Source organism: Vulpes lagopus, chromosome 6, assembly GCF_018345385.1.
Source record: "Vulpes lagopus strain Blue_001 chromosome 6, ASM1834538v1, whole genome shotgun sequence".
NCBI lineage: Eukaryota > Metazoa > Chordata > Mammalia > Carnivora > Canidae > Vulpes > Vulpes lagopus.
In genome coordinates this window covers 130,961,640-130,981,207 of record NC_054829.1, presented here as the reverse complement: position 1 = coordinate 130,981,207, position 19,568 = coordinate 130,961,640, and the positions used below count along the sequence as shown (strand labels likewise).

At 34.6% G+C, this 19,568-nt stretch overlaps 1 protein-coding gene across 2 annotated transcripts in view; it reads right to left on the bottom strand.

The window, feature by feature from the left end:
- NAA15 (N-alpha-acetyltransferase 15, NatA auxiliary subunit) overlaps positions 1 to 19,568 on the bottom strand; it is an 83,689-nt gene that overhangs the window by 34,805 nt on the left and 29,316 nt on the right. For both annotated transcript variants that reach the window (XM_041759080.1, XM_041759079.1), the window contains exons 2-10: positions 17,023 to 17,107; positions 14,620 to 14,724; positions 11,080 to 11,237; positions 10,110 to 10,244; positions 8,780 to 8,933; positions 4,755 to 4,874; positions 3,323 to 3,418; positions 3,066 to 3,172; positions 688 to 760 (exon numbers count right to left, since the gene is read on the bottom strand). In XM_041759080.1, coding sequence (XP_041615014.1) covers positions 688 to 760; positions 3,066 to 3,172; positions 3,323 to 3,418; positions 4,755 to 4,874; positions 8,780 to 8,933; positions 10,110 to 10,244; positions 11,080 to 11,237; positions 14,620 to 14,724; positions 17,023 to 17,107 — 1,033 coding nt within the window. The remainder of the gene's footprint in view (positions 1 to 687; positions 761 to 3,065; positions 3,173 to 3,322; positions 3,419 to 4,754; positions 4,875 to 8,779; positions 8,934 to 10,109; positions 10,245 to 11,079; positions 11,238 to 14,619; positions 14,725 to 17,022; positions 17,108 to 19,568) is intronic.

Sequence of the window (19,568 nt, the reverse complement as noted above, 5' to 3'; positions counted from 1 at the left end):
AACTTAAGAAAAAAAAATTAAAAATTTTAAGCAAATAAATTGCAGGAAATAGAGCAAACAGAACACCTATAGATTTTTTATAAGAGAGTTGAGATATATCAAATTCAAGAGTATAGATTTCATATGGGTCCTCACTCAAACAAACTTGAAAACCAAAGAGGAGGGAAAAATGACATTTCTAAGATAACTAGAAATGTAAGGAAGCATGGGATTTTTTTTTTCTTTGACAATAAGAAAGCATTAATGTTCAAGAGTGGTGATGATATTATGGTTATGATCGTTAGAATACTAAAATAATCATGGATAAAATGATGCAATGTTTGGGACTTGCTTCAGAATAACATGGGAACAGAGGGAAGTAGGTAAGACTATCGATGAAATATGTTTTCCCAGGAGTTAAAAATTATTGAAGTTGGAGGGTACGTAAATGATGGAGGATCACCGTATGATTAGATCTAGTGTTGAAGATGTTTTAAATTCTACACTTTTTGTCAAGAAGACAGTATGATTCTCTTCTTGGCCAACTATTCTCACACAATGTGCAAATTAATGCATCTCCATCCTTAAAAAGTTTAAATATACTAGGCTTACTGTCTAAATTATGAACAATAATGACCTTCTGATTAAGAATTCCATAATATATTAAAATTTTCAAGATGTTTTTAAACATAAAACATGAGCACTTACCATTAGGGTTAAATAACCGGCAGCTTTTTAAAGACGTTTCATAACCTACTACTAATTCTTCTATGATTGCCACCTAGAGTACAAACACACAAGCACATTTTGATAAAAAATATATACATGCAGTTACTACTCTTGTACAAAAACATGTTATTTACTATTAGCTAAATCAACATTCACACATGCACACGCGTGCACACATGCACACACCCTTTTATAAACCTCTTAACCTATGGATAAAAACTTAAAAACAAGTAAACCATACATTTTTGAAGGGGTTATTTTTTTAAGGTATTAAGGTAAACTTTTAGGGCGCCTGGATGGCTCAGTTGGTTAAGCATTCGACTTCTGATTTTGGCTCAAGTCATGATATCAGGGTCCTGGGATCAAGCCCCGTATCAGGCTCCATGCTCAGAGGCAAGTCTGCCTGTCCCTCTCCCTTTATCCTCCTCCTGCTCATATCTGCTCACTCTCTCTAAATAAATAAATATATATATAAATATTTATTTTTAAAAAATACACACACACACACACACACACACACACACACTTAAAACTTAGTGGCAACTCCTTCCCTGCTAGAAAATAGTGCATCAAGCTGAGCTAGAAATCAGGAAAAGGTTGGATTAAAAGAGGTAATATTGTGGATGACATTTATCTTGGTTCATTTTTATCTCAACTCACATAAATAACACCCACAATTAACATCTGTCCTTCAGGAATCAAATTCAAAACTATGTGAAAAGAGAAATTCCAAGTATACAAAAGCATCAACTCTCAATTTTAGAGTCCAAGGGAATGCATTAGTGAACTGGAACATAGAAGAGTGGGTGGATTTCTGAAATCCAGGATAACGAGTGGATGTCCAGGTTCTGGTTTCTCCTGAGTCATGACTATACCACTTGCTCCTGACTTTGTAAGAGATCTGTGAATACTTTTAATTTATTAATTCCCTTCTTCACTTAATCCATCTATAATGGATTTCTGTTACTATAGAAGCTCTCCTAAATGACCTCAACTTAACCGACAACAGATTAACACCAGCTCTCTCCATTACCTCAGAAAATTGAGGACTGAATGGTCACAGCTAGGTTATTCTGGTGCGCCCATGTTCTTCTGCTCCCACAAGTTGAGCTACATGTTTACTAAGAGTTTTGTTTTCCCAAACCTGTTTGAATCAGTTGCATTTATTATCATTATAGAATTTCATTATGCAAACTTATGAAATAAGAACAAAAGAAAAAACTGAAGTTGAATACTATGGAAAGACTCAAGGCTAAATTAGATACTTCTAATCAATTTAGGTTTCAATGATATGGAAAGACTCAATGATATGGAAAGACTCAAGGCTAAATTAGATACTTCAAATCAATTTTGGTTTCAATGATACAACCATAAAGGGGAAAATCGTAATATATATTGCTTCTACAATCAAGACTATTTCATAAGCATCAAGTTCCCATGCTACTGAAACTGAAAACAGAATACATTTTATGAATGTGATTCATGTAATTTAAAAAAGTGAAAGTCATCAATGAAGCCCATATTTCGGGCCTCTCAACCAAAGACTGGAAAATAAGCACACCTTCTGTGCTTCAGTGTTTAATTACATTAAAGTGTTTACCATGCTTAATTTGTCCCATCTTTCTGATCCTTCACTATAACTGATTTCTTTTTATCCAACCAACATGTCTTGGTATCACTGTACTTGCAAGCAAAATAATCTGAATTAAGATTAAAACACTGTCTTAATAAGCAATTTGAGTATCATTAACAGCTAAAGAGTCTAGTTAACTAGCTTACTGGGACACCAAACAAATTCTGCTGGCAGAATTTTTTTCTACCAAATAAAAAAGGAGAATGATTACTGAGCTAAACCTTAGTTTAAAAATCACTTCTGGGATGTCTGGTGGCTCAGCAGTTGAGTGCCTGCCTTTGGCCCAGGGTGTGGTCCCGGAGTCCTGGGATCGAGTCCCACATCGGGCTCCCTGCATGGAGCCTGCTTCTCCCTCTGCCTGTGTCTCTCCCTCTGTCTCTCATGAAAAAATAAAAAATCTTAAAAAAAAAAAAAATCACTTCTTTTACCATGGACAAGGATTAGAAAAAATTTTGAAGAAATAACTACCTCACCAACTTTTTATACCAAACTGACTCAAAGTAAATAACAGAAATAGAAGAGAAAATAAGCAAATAAGTTACTTGACTAAAAACAGAAAAGGATGAAAAAAGTAAAAGGCACAGAACCTAAAATTTAGACTGCAAACAAGGAAAACATACCAGATTCACAAAATGTGTACTATGTGCACAGATAATCAAGAATCAACTATTCCAAATGCAGAGCAAAGAAAATATAGAGGAAAACAAATGGTATTTTGCTTTACCTTTTCTTTATCTTTGTATAATGACCGCAAAGTATTGAAGACTGGTGGACAACCTTTGCTGAAATTCATCCTTAGAAACTTATCCAAACATTCTTTAAACTTCTCACCTTGGAAGAAAAAAATTCTGTTGATTTGCATGTACCTAGACAACTCTAAAATGTATACTTTAATATTAATATGCACACTCATATATCTAAGACCAAGGAAACGAAGTGTAAATCCTAACATCATTTTCATTTCTTTGCAATTACTCTCACCAGATAAAAAGTTTAATGGCAATCTTCTTGGCACCAGTCCCCTGGGATATTTAGTCCAGGCCTCCTCATAAATTTTTAGTCGTTCTAACATATTAGCTGCAAACAAACAAAAATTTTATATATATAACTTGATGTGTTTTCTAGCAAATTACAAATTTCTCAAAGTATATATAAATTCTTATTAAGCAGAAAAATTGAAGGTGAAAAGAAAATTTATAATCTAACCACCTAAATATACCAAAAATGATTTTAGAATATTTTCTAATATTTTCATATTTTAAATGCCTATAGCCATCTAAAATACATAATTTTCTTTATGCTTTCTGCTTTACCTATCTTTCAGAATCTGAGGACTTCACGTTAGTTCTGAGAAAGGCTTGGTTATTATCTTTCCATAGATTCTACTATTCTCTTCAGCCTATCCTTTATTTTGGAGCTTTTGGATCTATCCCCCAAACTTCCATTTCTCCATATTTCTTTTTCTTTTTTCTCCGTATTTCTTTTATATTTTCTTTTACTTTCAGTTGAGAGCTCTCCTCTGTTCAATCTTCCAGTTCACTAATTTCTCCTCAGCTGTGGCCTCTCTTCCAATCAATTTATTAAAATTTTTATGTCAAGAGGTAGGCTTTTCATTTCCTAGATTCCTAATTGGTATTTTCTCATAATCTTTCATATGGCTGCAATTCCATTTTTTCATCCTAGATTACTCCATTTATTCCCTTTTGCTGGCGTAATAATTACCATTCCTGTGTTGGTGTTCCAGAGTAATACAATATTCTTTATTACAAGGTTTCTCTTGCATATATCAATGTATCAGTAATGGTTCACTATCAGTCTTGAGAGAAAGAGAGAGAGCCTCAAATCAGATCATCTTGGCTAAAGACCCTATCTGTAGGCGACATGTTTCTGGGTCTCTACTCACAAGTGGGTCCCATTCATTGGGGTGGGGGGCGAGGGGGGGGCGTTGTGAGGAGAGACCCAAGTTCATTTGATGAAAATTTAGTTCCTCTTCCCACATAGAAAACAGTGGTGCTCTTTCAGCTTGGCTACATTCACATGCCATTGGCAGACCATGCTGCTGTGACCACAGAAGTTAAACTTGCTTCTTTCCTTTAGGGAGATGTCTCAGTAAGGAGACAATTCTGTCAGTAGGAATTTCCCTTTTAATTTTTTGATGCTGCCATGACATTTGTGAGTTTTTCAAAGTTGTTTCTGAAATTCTTTTTTTCAACTATTCCTATAATGTGTAGAAGAGATATTTCAGAAAATGATCAATCTGCCATATTAAACGGAAGTTTTGCAACTGTACTTTTGTATTCAGATTTTGCACCAATTCTTAACCACTTTTTTCTAGTTATGTTTTTCAATGAGTTAACAAATACTTATCAACAAAAGGAGCAATTAAAACTTAAAAAGTTTTAAACAATACTACCTGGTTTGAGTGCCTTTTCCAGGCCCTTATAATAGGCCCAGTTTTCAGGATTTCTCTCTTGTAATCCTCTATAGACATCAGCTGCGTCTTCCAAACGACCTAACTGCAACAGAAGTTCCCCTAATGAAAAAAAAAAAAATTTAACTAAATATATTTTGATTATAACTTTAACTAATTTCCTTAAACTTTCTCTTAAAACCTCCTCAATGTTGGGAAATAGATTTGGTATCCTCCTAAGTTCCCAATACCCTTCAACAAGACTACCATGTTATTTTATTGTTTCTTTTTTAGAAGTTCATATGTAGAAATGCTGTCCTCTGCACATCCTCAATTTATTCAGATATTTGTCTAACTCCAGATTATTTCCCCAAATTCACCAGTCACCAAGCCATTTACTACTTAATTATTCCTGACATAAGACAATTTCACATTGACCCAATCCAACACTCTAACCTTATGATCCCCAAATCACTTATATATCAGGATTCTTCTATAGCAGCCCAGCATCATGGCCACATTCAAAACCTACTTTCTCGCTCTTCCAACTACCAAATAGGGCACCTACCTTGTTTTAAGCTTAACTGTCTTGTCTAGCTTGTTCTTATCTCACTAATCCTAGCCTTTAATCTTCGAGATAAACCATTCCCTTTTCTTCAGGCCCTGACATAACTCATACACACATTAGTGGTTTTCCCTGGGTTGCAGAGCCAATTTCAACCCTAAAAGACATTAGCAGCCCCAAATATCAAAATCAGTCTCAAAACCTAAAGCTCTCTTATTTACCAATTTTAGGACCTGGATCATCCCAAATGTTTGCTTGCTACACACCTTCTCACAAAAGGAAGCAGCAAATCAACAAATGAACAGACAGAGTCATCAGTTTCACTAGAAATCTATGAGCTCCAAAATCAAAAAAGCGTCAAAACACTGCTTAGGTACACTTTGGGCTTCCATCCACCAAAGGTATATTTTCAAACCATGACTTCGCCCTTGCACCCTCTGCTCTCATCAGACAATAAAAATGAACACTGGGTGTTCACTGTGTGCCAGTTACTTTTAAACGTTTCACATACGTTAAATAATTCAATTCTCAAAACTCTTTGATAGGTTACTAGAATTCTCATCATTTTAAAGCAGAGAGAACTTAAGTAAACTTGCTGAGGGTCTTTCAGATAATTGTCGGAATCAGGATTTGAGTCCAAGTAACTTTTTGCCTAAAAAAGCAGTCTTAATGTCTGTATCACTGGTTCTCAGCCGAGGGCACTTTTGCCACCCAGGGAACATTTGGCAGCATCAGGAGACGTTTTTTGGTTATCACAGTAAGGGATAGGGTGATGCTACTGGTATTTTGATAGGTAGAAGTTAGGGATCTAGCTTAGAATGTATCTTAACATTCTGCAAGATACAAGATACTTCCATCGCCAATGTCTCGGTCCCAAAACAATACCAATGTTGACAAACCTGGTCTATACCAACCAAAAGCCTACTTCAGTAAGAACAAAAAAAAACAACTTTTCTCCCCTACACTACACCCATCCGACATTTCTTTTCTTTGTAGAAAGAATTGGTGCTTTAAGAATTAACAGTGAAACTTTCTGCTTAACTCTGCCTACTCACCCACTCCAGAAGTTCCCAAATTATTCAGACCACGAACAATGCCTTTATTGCTGAAATTCCAAAGATGAATGTACTACTCTCTGTTCCTTTCTATTCTCTTTATAGACCCTGTCCCCATCACCTGACTCACTGCAAGTATTCAATACCTACTTTTTGGAAGCTGCTTCCTACTTCACTGAGAAACTGGAGCAATAAGAGAGCTCCCACATATCTACTATGTCTATATACCTACTTGTCTATATATCCTACCCTCTCTTATTCCTGTGAACTACTCATGCTGTTATCTAAAGCTAATCTTTCAACTTATCCCCTAGATCATATCCTTTCTGCTGTATCAAATATTCTCTCTCTGCTGGATCATTCTCTAGTGAGCATAAGCACAAACTGTAAAAAACCTTTTTTTTTAAGATTTAATTTATTTATTCATGAGAGACTCAGAGAGAGAGGCAGAGACACAGGCAGAGGGAGAAGCAGGCTCCCTGTGGGGAGCCCGATGTGGGACTCGATTCCAAGACTCCGGGGATCACGCCCTGAGCCGATGGCAGACGCCCAACTGCTGAACCACCCAAGCATCCCAAACCTTTTATCCCATTTCATCTAGCAACACCCCACTTATGCTTCCCTAGACAATACAACTCCTTTTTATGAGTCATCTATGCATGCTATCTTTAATTCTTTGACTTCCAAAGTCATTTAATCCTACTTGATTTGTTTGAGTTTTTGCCACCCTCCTTCCAAATGTTCAGAAAATGTTTTTTATTAAGGTCACCAATGACTTCCAAATATCCACTGATCAATTCTGAGTCCTCATCTAATTTGATCTATCATTCTCGCTAACAGAGTTAACAAAAGGATCAAATGAGATAATGTACGTAAGGGTATTTTGAAAACTATCATGTATTTTGATAAAGAAACAACGGTCCAAGTCTTATGCCTAGTCATATAGCCAATTATAGTAGCCAATGAAGGAATCCAAACTAGTTTTTTCCAATCCTGTGATCTTTCCATAAAGTCAGAAATCCATTTCCTTTATAACTAATAGACGACTAGGGATGATCAACTCAAATGAAAGTTGGCTTCTCTGGATCTATAGTTTACAAATGAGCTCCAGCAGCGGTAGAGACATCTTTTTTTTTTTTTTTTTGCCAGTACCATCATCCTCTGCTGATAGCTCATGTGGCAAATAATGGTTATATCTACTATGCACCCAAGTATCGCACTTTTTTAGTGTTCAATTTCAACAGGAGCCAAAGGAATTTGAAACCAGCAAACATCAGTTCCCTAGACCACCCGGGGCAGAGTGACATCTCAGATAGTAATCCTTAGAAAAGTACTATTTTCCGTTACTTCTTTCATTTTCCATAATCATTCACTCAACTTTTAAAACTCTAAAGCTCCTGGGAAGTCTCGGTGGCTCAGCGGTTTAGCGCCACCTTTGGCCCAGGGTATGATCCTGGAGACCTGGGATCGGGTCCCACGTTGGGCTCCCTGCGTGGAGCCTGCTTCTCCCTCTGCCTGTGTCTCTGTCTCTCTCTAATAAATAAATAAAATCTTTAAAATATAAAACTCTTAAGACTCCTTTTTCTTAGCCCTCTAATAAATGGTAGCACTGAAGATCTTTTTTTTTTTTTTTTTACTGAAGATCTTTATTTAGGAATTTACCTGTCATCACAATCCACACACACAAAGCTGTATCTCTGGTTTCAATTCATATTCTTTTTATGTCCAGAAAGACATTCAGATAAAATAGAAAGACCTCATGATTGCCCCCTATATCCCTTAGAAAAGAATGAATTTATGAATAAATATTACTGTTAATAACATATTCAGTTTTGCTAATAAGCTGTTCCTAAGAAATTTATTCCTGTCATATAACAATTACCTCATGTGCTTTGAACACTAATATTTTCAAGCCAAAACATTTAAAAAAAATATTTTATTGAATCCCTACTGAAGAATAAAATCACTTAATGGTTTTATGTTTGCAATTATTCTTTCCTATATTAATATCCTGTTTAAATGTGTATTCCAACATTAGAAACTATTCAAAGTGTACATGAGCAAGAAAAAGATTTTTCCATCACCAAAAAGCTGAATTATATGCAATTATCAGCAGCAACTAGATTTTTTTAGCCTTGCTTTGTCATAATTAAATACTAGAATAAATGATATCCCTTTAAAAAAAACACCCTTCGTGGTGCCTGCGTGGCTCAGTAAGTTAAGTTTCTGCCTTCCGCTCAGGTCAGGATCTCAGGGTCCTGGGATCAGCCTCTTGTTGGGCTCCCTGCTCTGCAGGGAGTCTGTTTCTCCCACTGCCCCTCCCTTCACTTGTGCACACCCCCTCCCTCCCTCTCAAATAAATAAATAAATAAAATCTTTAAAATAAATAAATAAAAATCTAAAAATACCTTTGGTTTCTTCTACAGCAAGTTTATCACAAATTTGCTTTTCATAGGTACAAAGATGTTCCAGGGCTTCTCTATAGAGACCTGCTTCCCGAAGAACTTGGTTCTGATATAAAAGGAGTTCGCTATATTCATAATCCACTTTATCAGGGGATGTCTATATATGGATATAAGGAATACTAACAGTAAGTTTGTTTTATATTAGAAAACTATTTATACACTCAAAATACATACAAGAAGTCAAAGGATAATGACTGATAAAATTCATTTTTTAAAAATTCTTAAGTGTCTAGAAAACAACTAAGTAAATAATGACGATATTAACTTATAACCCATTGAATAAAGAATAAAGAATCCCTAGCTCCTTACATATAATAAGAGATGAGAAAGCAAAGCTCTTAACAGTAAAATGTCAAATAATAAATCTAGAAAAAATAAGAGTTACAGAATCACCACTTTGCAACTATCATAAAACAGTTGATTCAGCAAGAATCACTATCAGTGAATGTTAAAACCAGTGGAAAGTTTTATGAAGAACAGGCTATTCATAAGATCTCAAACTGTTTACTAATTATAAACAAGAAAAAAATAGTAATTTTTTAGTCAAGAAACCTAGCAGACACCACCTTAACCACGTAATTAAATGGAACAAACAGATCTTAAGAGTTTCTCAATGTAACGAACTGAGAGGGGCTAAACATAACTCTGTAGTTTCCTGCCAAAAATATGTTAACTATATATCTAATAATGAGGAAACATCAAACAAATCCAAATTGATGAACATTCTACAAAAGTACTTGCTGTACTTTTCAAAAATTTCAATGTCATGAAATACAAAGAAAGCCTTCAAAATTTCCAGGTTAAATTCGACTAGAGAAATGATAACCAAGTGCAAGGTAGGATTCTAGTAACAGGGGAAAAAAAACCTCTTAGGACTAATACATTTTGAATATGGGCTGTAGATTAAATAATAAACAGTCTATCAATGTTAAATTTCCTAATTTTTGATAAGCCTATGTTGTATTGTATATAGAGTTATTCCTAGGAAATATCCCACTGACAGATTTGGGAGTAAAAGATCATGGTGTCTGCATTACATTCAAATGTTTCAAAATTTAAAGAGATAAGTAGATAAAAGAGATTGTAAAGTAAATGTGTCATATATTAACAATCAGTTAATGTGACTCAAGTCCTATAGAGTTCTTTGTATTATTCTTTTCTCAAAGTTTGAAATTATTTCAAAATAAAAAGTTAGCAAGTCTACATATACTTCTTTTGTACCATTATACTTAGAATTGGACCCAGTTTACAAGGTCTGACTTCTGGCTTTTACCTGTTGTGTTTTCCTAAATTCTTCTAAAATCTTTGCTGCCATTTCATAATCTTCTAATAAGTGGTAAGCAATAGCATAACCAATCCATGACGCTCTCTGTGCAGGACGAAGCTGAAGTAATTGATATCTCGTTTCCTTTAAGGGGGGGGAAAAACCACTTTTTCTTAGGTTTACAGTGAATGAAAGCAAATGCTCCTAAAAAAAGAGCATTTATTAATTTACTCAACAATGCTGAGCAATCTGCAACACAATACTGGGAATAATTAATAGAAAATAGCTTCAGGCATTCATATTGTGTAACTTTGTAGGAACAAAACAGTATTTGTTAAGAAGTACATCGAAGACTCCAAGATAATCTTATAACTCTTTTAAAAGTTAAGACCAGATATGCTTTATTACTTCTGAACTATTTTTTTTTAAAGGAGACAGGATAGAAAAGATAGTACAGAAGAAAAACTTTTTTAAAAATATACGGCCCAAAAAAAAAAAAAAAAAAATAGGGCCCAACTACAAGTTAAGATCTATAGAAAACAACTGAGCAAGTACTACATGTACTATATAGACCCAATTTAAGGGTTAAAATATAGGCACAAAGACAGAATGGTCTCAATGGAAGTAAAAAAGAAGAAATAAATCTGCTTTCCAGGAAAATGTGAGAACTAAGAGTTGTATTTACTTGTTAAATGCATACAAAGTCACTGTCTATTTGAGGAACATCAATGTTAATTTTGACTGAATTAACTCCATTCTACACAGTAATCCAATTCAGCCTCAGAGTAAGATAATTTATTTTAAAAATCTGATTAGTTCAGTAATAACATATACACAAACACTACTGGGGGGATATGAGTAAGACTCATTAAATTCTGTTTAAGAACAGAAAATTTTGTTTTCAGTAAGTACTCAAAAGTTTTAAATATTTTAACACTACTTTCCCCTTAGAATAAAAAAAGTTCACTATTTTACTTACCCTGTAACCCTCAAGATCTCTCATTTGAATCTGTAGTAAAGAAAGGTCCCTTAAGATTTGAAGATTGTCTTTATCCCATTTTAACGCATTCCTATAACACTTTATGGCTTCATCATATTTCTTGTCTGACCTCTGGAGAAGGCCATAAACATGCCAACCTAAAGGATTTAGTTAAGGACACAACCTACAAGTCAAGAAATAATATTCCAAAAATCTTCCTCAAGAAACTCAGAAAACTACAGCTAATTATAAAATTATAAGCTTAATTTTTAAAAAGGAGAGAATATAAAGATAGTTTAACAGTAGATGGAAAATAGCACAGCTTTTTGAGCCAGAGAAAAAAAGGTCTCACCTGTCTTATTAGCTGTGGCCTTGAGTAAGTTAGTCTTGTTGTTTCCTTAATTAAAAAATGTAAATATTAAGTCTATACAGCACAGTTTCACAACTAAATGGAAAAGATCAACACAAAATGAATGCTCACTAAATGCTAGGAATTATCTATTTATTTATTTATTGAGAGAGAGCACCCATGCACCCACACATGAGTATAAGGGGGGTGGGGAGAGATCCCAAGCAGGCTCCATACCACAGGTCTCCATCTCAGGACTCTGAGCTGAAATCAAGAGTCAGATGCTTGGGAATCCCTGGGTGGCTCAGCGGTTTGGCGCCTGCCTTTGGCCCAGGGCACAATCCTGGAGTCCCGGGATCGAGTCTCACGTCAGGCTCCCATGGAGCCTGCTTCTCCCTCCTCCTGTGTCTCTGCCTCTCTCTCTATGTCTATCATAAATAAATAAATCTTTAAATAAAAAAAAAAAAAGAGTCGGATGCTTAACCGACTGAGCCACCCAGTTGCACCTGGAATTAAACTTTATTTCTAAAAGAAAAAAGAGGGAATGAGTAGATTCATGACATATAGTTATTTTACATCATGTATATTTTCTTTAGCTAACAAGATCCTTAGTGTCGAATACATAGCACAGAACAAAGCTTCTAAAAGTCAACACTTGGAAGACAGAAATTACATATAAAAATTCACTTAGCAAATGATTAAAATATTTTAATAGCCAGAAAAAAGGTGACCAAAATGGACTGTTTTCTGCATTCAAAAAAATTTGAGTCTAGTAAGGGCACAGATAAGTAAACTATAGTAGGTTGTAAAAAATGCAATAAAGGGGGGAAAATATGTAAATAGCCCCACTCCCCTAATACAAGTCCTTTACACTTTCGATCTTGATTATTGCAGTCACCCATCTTCCACCTTCAGTGTCTCTGCTTTTATTCTTTCCAGAATAACTTAAAAAAACAACAACAAAAAACACTAAAATCAGAAGCAAAGAATTCACTTCCCTTTCCAGAAACTTGTGTGTTTCTCAGTTCAGATTAAAACTTTTCAATCCATCAAATTTTATGCCAGGGATCCTCAAAAGAGTCAGTTAAATACAAAATGTCCAGAACGGCACATATAACCAAAAATACATAAATTTAATTTGCAAAATCCTTGCTTTCATATCATAAGTGACAAAGTAAAGCGTAACATGTTTTCAAAAGCCTAAGACACTCTACCCTTCGTAATCTGGCCCCCATTACTTATTTCAGGACTTGATCACCGCTCTTGAGCACTGCAACAATCTTTTAACTAAACATCTCCTAAAACTCTATACCTATGGAGCTTAACATTGCTGAAATTTAAAAGAAACATATGTCCATCAAGAGGAACATAAATAAATCATAAGTAAATGCATATAGAACATTACACAATCATTTAAAATGATGAAAAGATATCTACAACAGTCTTAATAATTAGTCCTTTGATTACCCTATGGTTTCTCCTTATTCCCAGTTCACTTCTGCTTTACTGGATTAATGATAACATCTGAACAAGCTGTAAAGCTTTATGTAATACTCAAACATGGTCTGTATATGCTGCTAGTAAGTACACCTTCCTTTCACCAGACTGCAAATTCTTTGATAGCAAAATCCTTAACTTTTCTTCATCTGTAGTATGCCAGAGGCCTGGTAAATGCTTGAAATTTTGCTAGGTGTCTCAGCACTTAAAATTTTTTCAGTTAACAAAATAGGTAAGAAATATTTATCTAAAAATTGTTTAGAGACACCTGGGTGGCTCAGAGGTTGAACATCTGCCTTTAGGTCAGGGGCATGATCCCAGAATCCCAGGATCGAGTCCCACACTGGGCTCCTTGCATGGAGCCTGCTTCTCCCTCTGCCTGTGTCTCTGCCTCTGTGTGTGTGTCTCTCATGAATAAATAAAATCTTAAAAAAAAATTTTTTTTGAAAAAAAATTGTTTAAAAAAGAGCAACCCACAATTTTTTCTCTATCTTCCTCAGACATTTGTACTTGCTCCTAACTTCACACTTCTCTTAAAATTTATCTAGTATAGTACTCTTAGCATTATCAGAGACCCTGTTAAGCATCTAATATACCTCATCATTAAATCCTCACACCACCACAATGAGGTGGGTATGATTCTCTTCATCTTATACATGAGGTAACTAAGCCCTAAGATCAAACAAAGAAGCAGAGACAAAATTCAAACCTAAAGAAACATACTCCAAAGCCCATGCTCTTCATCAATATACTATTTGCCTATTATTCTTTATTGTGTATTTTTTCTGAATTTGTAACGATGATAAAATCTGCAGGGTACTTATTTATTTGTAAACATGGGAAGAACTTTCATAAATATAGTACACCCCTGCCATGGGATAGGTTTCAAGAATCTCAATAACTGAGACACCTGAGTGGTTCAGTGGTTGAGCATCTGCCTTCGGTTCAGGGCATGATCCCAGGATTGAGTCCCACACAGGAATTCCTGCAGGGAGCCTACTTCTCCCTCTGCCTATGTCTCTGCCTCTCTCTCTGTGTCTCTCACGAATAAATAAAATCTTAAAAAAAAAAAAAAAAGGCTCAATAACTGCCTGAAACAGTGGACAATACTGAAGCCTATATATAACTGTTTTTTCCTATTCACACATACCTACAATAAAGTTTAATTTACAAATCAGGCATAAAAGAGACTAAAAACAGTAACTAATAACAAAATAGAACTATAATAATCACTATAATAAAAGTTATGTGAACACGGTGTCTTTCTCTTAAATATTTTATTATGCCATACTTACCCTTTTTCTTGTAATGAGAGATGATAAATGCCTACGTGACAAGATGAAGTGAGAAATGACACAGGCATTGTGATATAGTGAAATACCACTACTGATCTGACAATGCATCAGAAGGATCATATGCTTCCAGACCACAGTTGACCTTGGGTAACTGAAAGTGCAGAAAGCAAACTGCAGAGAAGGTAGGACTATGGTGTTTTAAAAGGCAAGTCCAATTTATCTGAATAGAAGTAATGTTAAACAGGGTAGGTACATAAAAATGTTCCATGAAGAGAGCTGTTAATCAATTTAAAAAAGAAATCATCTCCTGTAGAGTTACATAGTAAGAGGAATCTAACACTTCCGACTCCCAAACTGTTGTCTTAGCTTAAGACATTCCAATCCAATCAAAAAGGATACACACATGACTCTTCAAGTCATTTCTCAAACCTCTACGAACCAATTCATAAGCTTCTTCCTTTTTCCCCAAACAGTTCAATGTTAATCCTTTCATAGCCAGGGTTTCTATTTAAAGAGAGAGAAAGAGAGAGAGAGAGAGAGAGAGAGAGAAAGGAAGAAAAAAGAAAGTAATTAAACATTAAAAATAATTTAAGTAATCATAATCTCAGAAACAAATATTGCATTATCCTAAGAATTTAAACCTTCGAGAAGATTATTTGGAAAACTTTCAAATTTCTACAGAATTAAAATATTTTAAAATTTGACAAACCAAGCAAACACACACTTCTACAGTCTAGGCATCCTCAGATTTTTCTTTCTAAATAAAAAGATACAAATGTGCATGAATATCTGGTAATTCATGTGCTAGCAAGATACAATGACTATTACTATTCTTCAAGAGAATTCCATGGGGTCACCTCATATAATCAATCCCTGTTTTAAAGTATAGAAAACTTGACCCTAAAACAGACTTTTTTTCTGTGAACCCAAGTTACATTAAGATTAAAATCACTGTTCAATGATCGAACCATACACATATAAATTGTCTAACATTTCTGATTTTCATAAATGTTTAAATGATTCTTTGGGATTACTACCAAATACACAAGAAAGAAAATGTCAGGTACCTGTTATTCATAATCAAAAGATTAACAGAGTTCAGGAAAATACTAAGTTCTCAGAAAGGAAAAGAAAAAAATATTTCTAATTTTTATAATCTGCATGTTATAAAGCATATAACAATAAAAAATATTCATTATAATTTCTTAATTTTAGGACTAAAATTTAAGCTTATAGAAAAATTAATTAGGAATAAAAGGTAAAAGATTAAAGAAAAGTATTACTCTGAGGAGGAGTCATCATTTGTTAAAAAAAAAAAAAAAAAAAAAAAATACAGGGCAGCCCGGGTGGCTCAGCGGTTTGGCACCGCCTTCGGCCCAAGGATTGAGTCTCTGCATGGAGCCTGCTTCTCCCTCTGCCTGTGTCTCTGCCTCTCTCTCTTTCTCATAAATAAATAAAATCTAAAAACAAAAAATTTTCTTTTAAAATTTAAAAAATACAAAGAAATAGGAAAGAGAGGGAAAAATTCATATATAAATCATTATAAATCACATATAACTTTAAAGGAAAAGGAAGGAAACAAAATATATTTGGCAAATAGCCAAATTAGAACAGTACCATATAAAATAGTTCTTTGTTGTTAAATAGGTAAAATCTATTTGTAGAAGTTTTACCAAACATCTTAAAGTGCTTTAATTAATGAAACTCTGGATTGCCAGTGAGTCTAAGACAAACCATCACTTTATCTACTGTTAAAATACTTTCAATTAAATTATGGCTCTTCATACAACATACCATCCACCTAACAAAAAAATACTTAAGAAAAAAAAATAAATTTAGGTAGTTTTATTTCTGCTTTCCACCTCCAAATAATTTTATTATAGTGAAAAGTACAAAGGAGTAGAGGGCGCCGAAAGAGAACTATTGCTCTCTCCCTCTTCTTCAATACTTAAGAAATTATCAAATTACTGAAGAGCCCTGTTTCCTAATTGTACAAGTCAGACTTGTGAAAGCTTAGTTTTCCTTTGTGTCTTCACAAGTTTAGCTACTCTCCTCTTTTCCTACAAATATCTCACTGTCCAATATTCTATCCTCACAAAGGCAAAAGCAATGTAAATTTTCAGAACTTTACAATATACAAATAATATCTTAAACATGACCATCTTGAAAAACTAAGATATAATGTTGAATAAAAAGATGCTGGCTCGGGATCCCTGGGTGGCGCAGCGGTTTGGCGCCTGCCTTTGGCCCAGGGCGCGATCCTGGGGACCCGGGATCGAGTCCCACGTCGCTCCCGGTGCATGGAGCCTGCTTCTCCCTCTGCCTATGTCTCTGCCTCTCTCTCTCTCTCTCTCTCTCTGTGTGACTATCATAAATAAATAAAAATTAAAAAAAAAAATGCTGGCTCAAAAACTAAGGACCAAACAGGCACTTTCTGAATAAGCTTAGTCTAAGAAATCAAAATTTTTCCAGCTCAACAAACGTTCTAAAACAAATTTTTCTAAATCTTAAATGAGTTTACTTATTAAACTTAAGCGTATCTGTCCCTACTAATTTCCTCTGCCTTTCTTATAGCACTAATCTTCAAAAGAGGAATAACCCAGAAATCAAGCAGAATATGTTGGTTTTCTTGACATTGAATTCAAACTGTACTTTACATATTAAACACCTTCACACAATAGTCAAAGGTCAGTCCATTCTCTCTGAAAAATAGTTAAGGCAGCTGAGAGTTATAGAACCCAAATATGTGAAGCCAGACAAGTTAGCAGAGCCTTATTTACTGACACTACCAAGTATACCTACCTCCATGCTCTGCAAACTTGGGATTGGAGAGGATTTGTTTACAGAATTTCAACCCATTTCGATACTGTTTATGTTCATAACATCTCTGTCAAAACAAAAATGAAAAATCTGTGTTCAGCAAGAAATGCAAAACCATTTTCAATTTAACCCTAAAATTCTGTTTGCTAAATACAACAGAATGATCAAATGTTATTTCCATATTCTCCTAAATCCCACTAAAATTCCAGTTAAAAAAAAAATAGAGAAGATTCAAATACAAAAAGTAAACACAAGACAAAGAGAATATAAATTAGGAAAAATAAATCATCAGCTCACCCAAAAATGCCCAACAAGTATTACAGAATATGAAAGCTGAAAGAAAATAAAGGTATGAAAACTGTATTTTAAAATAGTATTTCCTTCTTACTGAAGGAGAAGAGATGAACCAGTGCATGCAAAACAATGAAGAAGGAAAAAAAGACCTATATCATGGTACATCATAATGAAATTTCAAAACCTTGAAAATAAAGGAAAGGTCCTTAACTTCCAGAGGGGGAAAAAAAAGGTCACATAAAAAGGATCTGTAATTAGAATGGCACTGAACTTTTATTTCAAAGTAATAATAGAATACTGCTGAAAACCAGAAAACATCTATAAACAGCTTTCAAAATTCAAAGTAAAATCAAGTTTTGACCTAGAATTCTACACAGCCAAATTATCAAGTGTATGAAAAGGACACTTAAAGGCTCCTCAGAAAGCTAAAATTTTATCTCTATACACTCTTCCTTAAGAAGCCATTAAAAAGGAATCAAAATAAACAAAAAAGGACAACATGGCAGTTGGTAAATAAATCTAATGCAGAAAAAAGAACTACAAAACAAACACTCCAAAGTAAAAAAAAGAAGCCAAATGCCACCATGGAATAGGTTCCCAGTAAGGCCAAAAATGGAACCAAAATATTTCATAATATGGAAATTATTATTTGTAAGCACATGACATTAATTCAGACACATTTGGGGAAAATGAGCAATAGGTCTACAGAAAACCAGGCAACTGAATAAATGAGACAAATTATTGGGATCCCTGAGTGGCGCAGCGGTTTGGCGCCTGCCTTTGGCCCAGGGCGCGATCCTGGAGACCCAGGATCGAATCCCACATCGGGCTCCCGGTGCATGGAGCCTGCTTCTCCCTCTGCCTGTGTCTCTGCCTCTCTCTCTCTCTCTGTGACTATCATAAATAAATAAAAAAAAAAAAATGAGACAAATTATTATCTCTAAGAGAAATACAGGCCTGTATGAGAGAAAGTATGGTCTTCGCATATTTAGCTTAACAGTGAACAATACATAGATAATTATTAAAACATAAATATTCAGTGCTGGTTTATCAAAATATTGTGATACAATATGACAAAGTAATAAGGAAAAGGGAAGTGGACAAATCTGTGAATGATGAAGTTCTAAGTCCTTTTATATAACGTCAATATTCAGTGCTGGTTTATCAAAATATTGTGATACAATATGACAAGGTAATAAGGAAAAGCAAAGTGGACGTATCTGTGAATGATGAAGTTCTAAGTCCTTCTTTTCTAACTCAACGAATTGTCTAAAAGTCACGTACCAAGAAATAGTGGTATATTATTAAGCAACAAGATAAATACCAAAGAAAATGGCTAAGAGGGTGCTTGATTTTGAAGAGGGAAGGTGAGGGGTAAAGGGGTAGAAAAGAAGAGGACCTATTTTTCCTTTGTAAATATTTCAGTGCTATTTGACTTTCAGGTATCAATATGTGGTTTCACTAATAATAGTAATTCAAAAAAAATTTTTTTTAAAGTAGGCTCCTGCCAATGCAGGGCTTGAACTCACCACACTGTGATCAAAAACTGAGCTGAAATCAAGAGTCAGATGCTTACCTAACTGAACCACCCAGGGGCCTCAATAAAAATGATCTTTTAAACCATTCTATTTGTTATAGAAAAAAGCCTATATCTAAGAGATATGATAGTCTATGCCAGCAGATTAATCTATTCACTGTCATAAATTTAAGTAAATTTTATTCACAACTTTTCAAACAGAATCTTCAAAATTTGAGAGACTTAATGCAAATAATGACAAAATCATAGCAGAAAAAAAATGTGTAGAAACAATGAAAATGTAAAATTTTACATTTGGCATCAAAGAAATCAACTGCTTAAACTCAATGCTAGAGCCAACTATAGAACTGTTCTATAACAAACTATGTACTCACCATCTCTACTTTACCGTTTCTCATCTCTAACTTAATATATCCAACACAACTGAATTTTTCCCACAGAATCTGTTCCACCAATTCATCATCTCAGTAGATGCTTTCCCAACTCACCCAACTAGATGTGAAGCAAACAAACAAAAACCCACCCCCACATACACGTACACATAAAACCCTATTTATCATTGGTGCTTTCTTTCACTCATACTTCTATCCTCTAGTATGTACCATTAGTCCCAATTTCTCTGAAATAGCTTCCTAATTCCTTGCTTCCCCCTTCCCCAACACATATACAGTCCACTATACACTTAACAGGCAGAGTG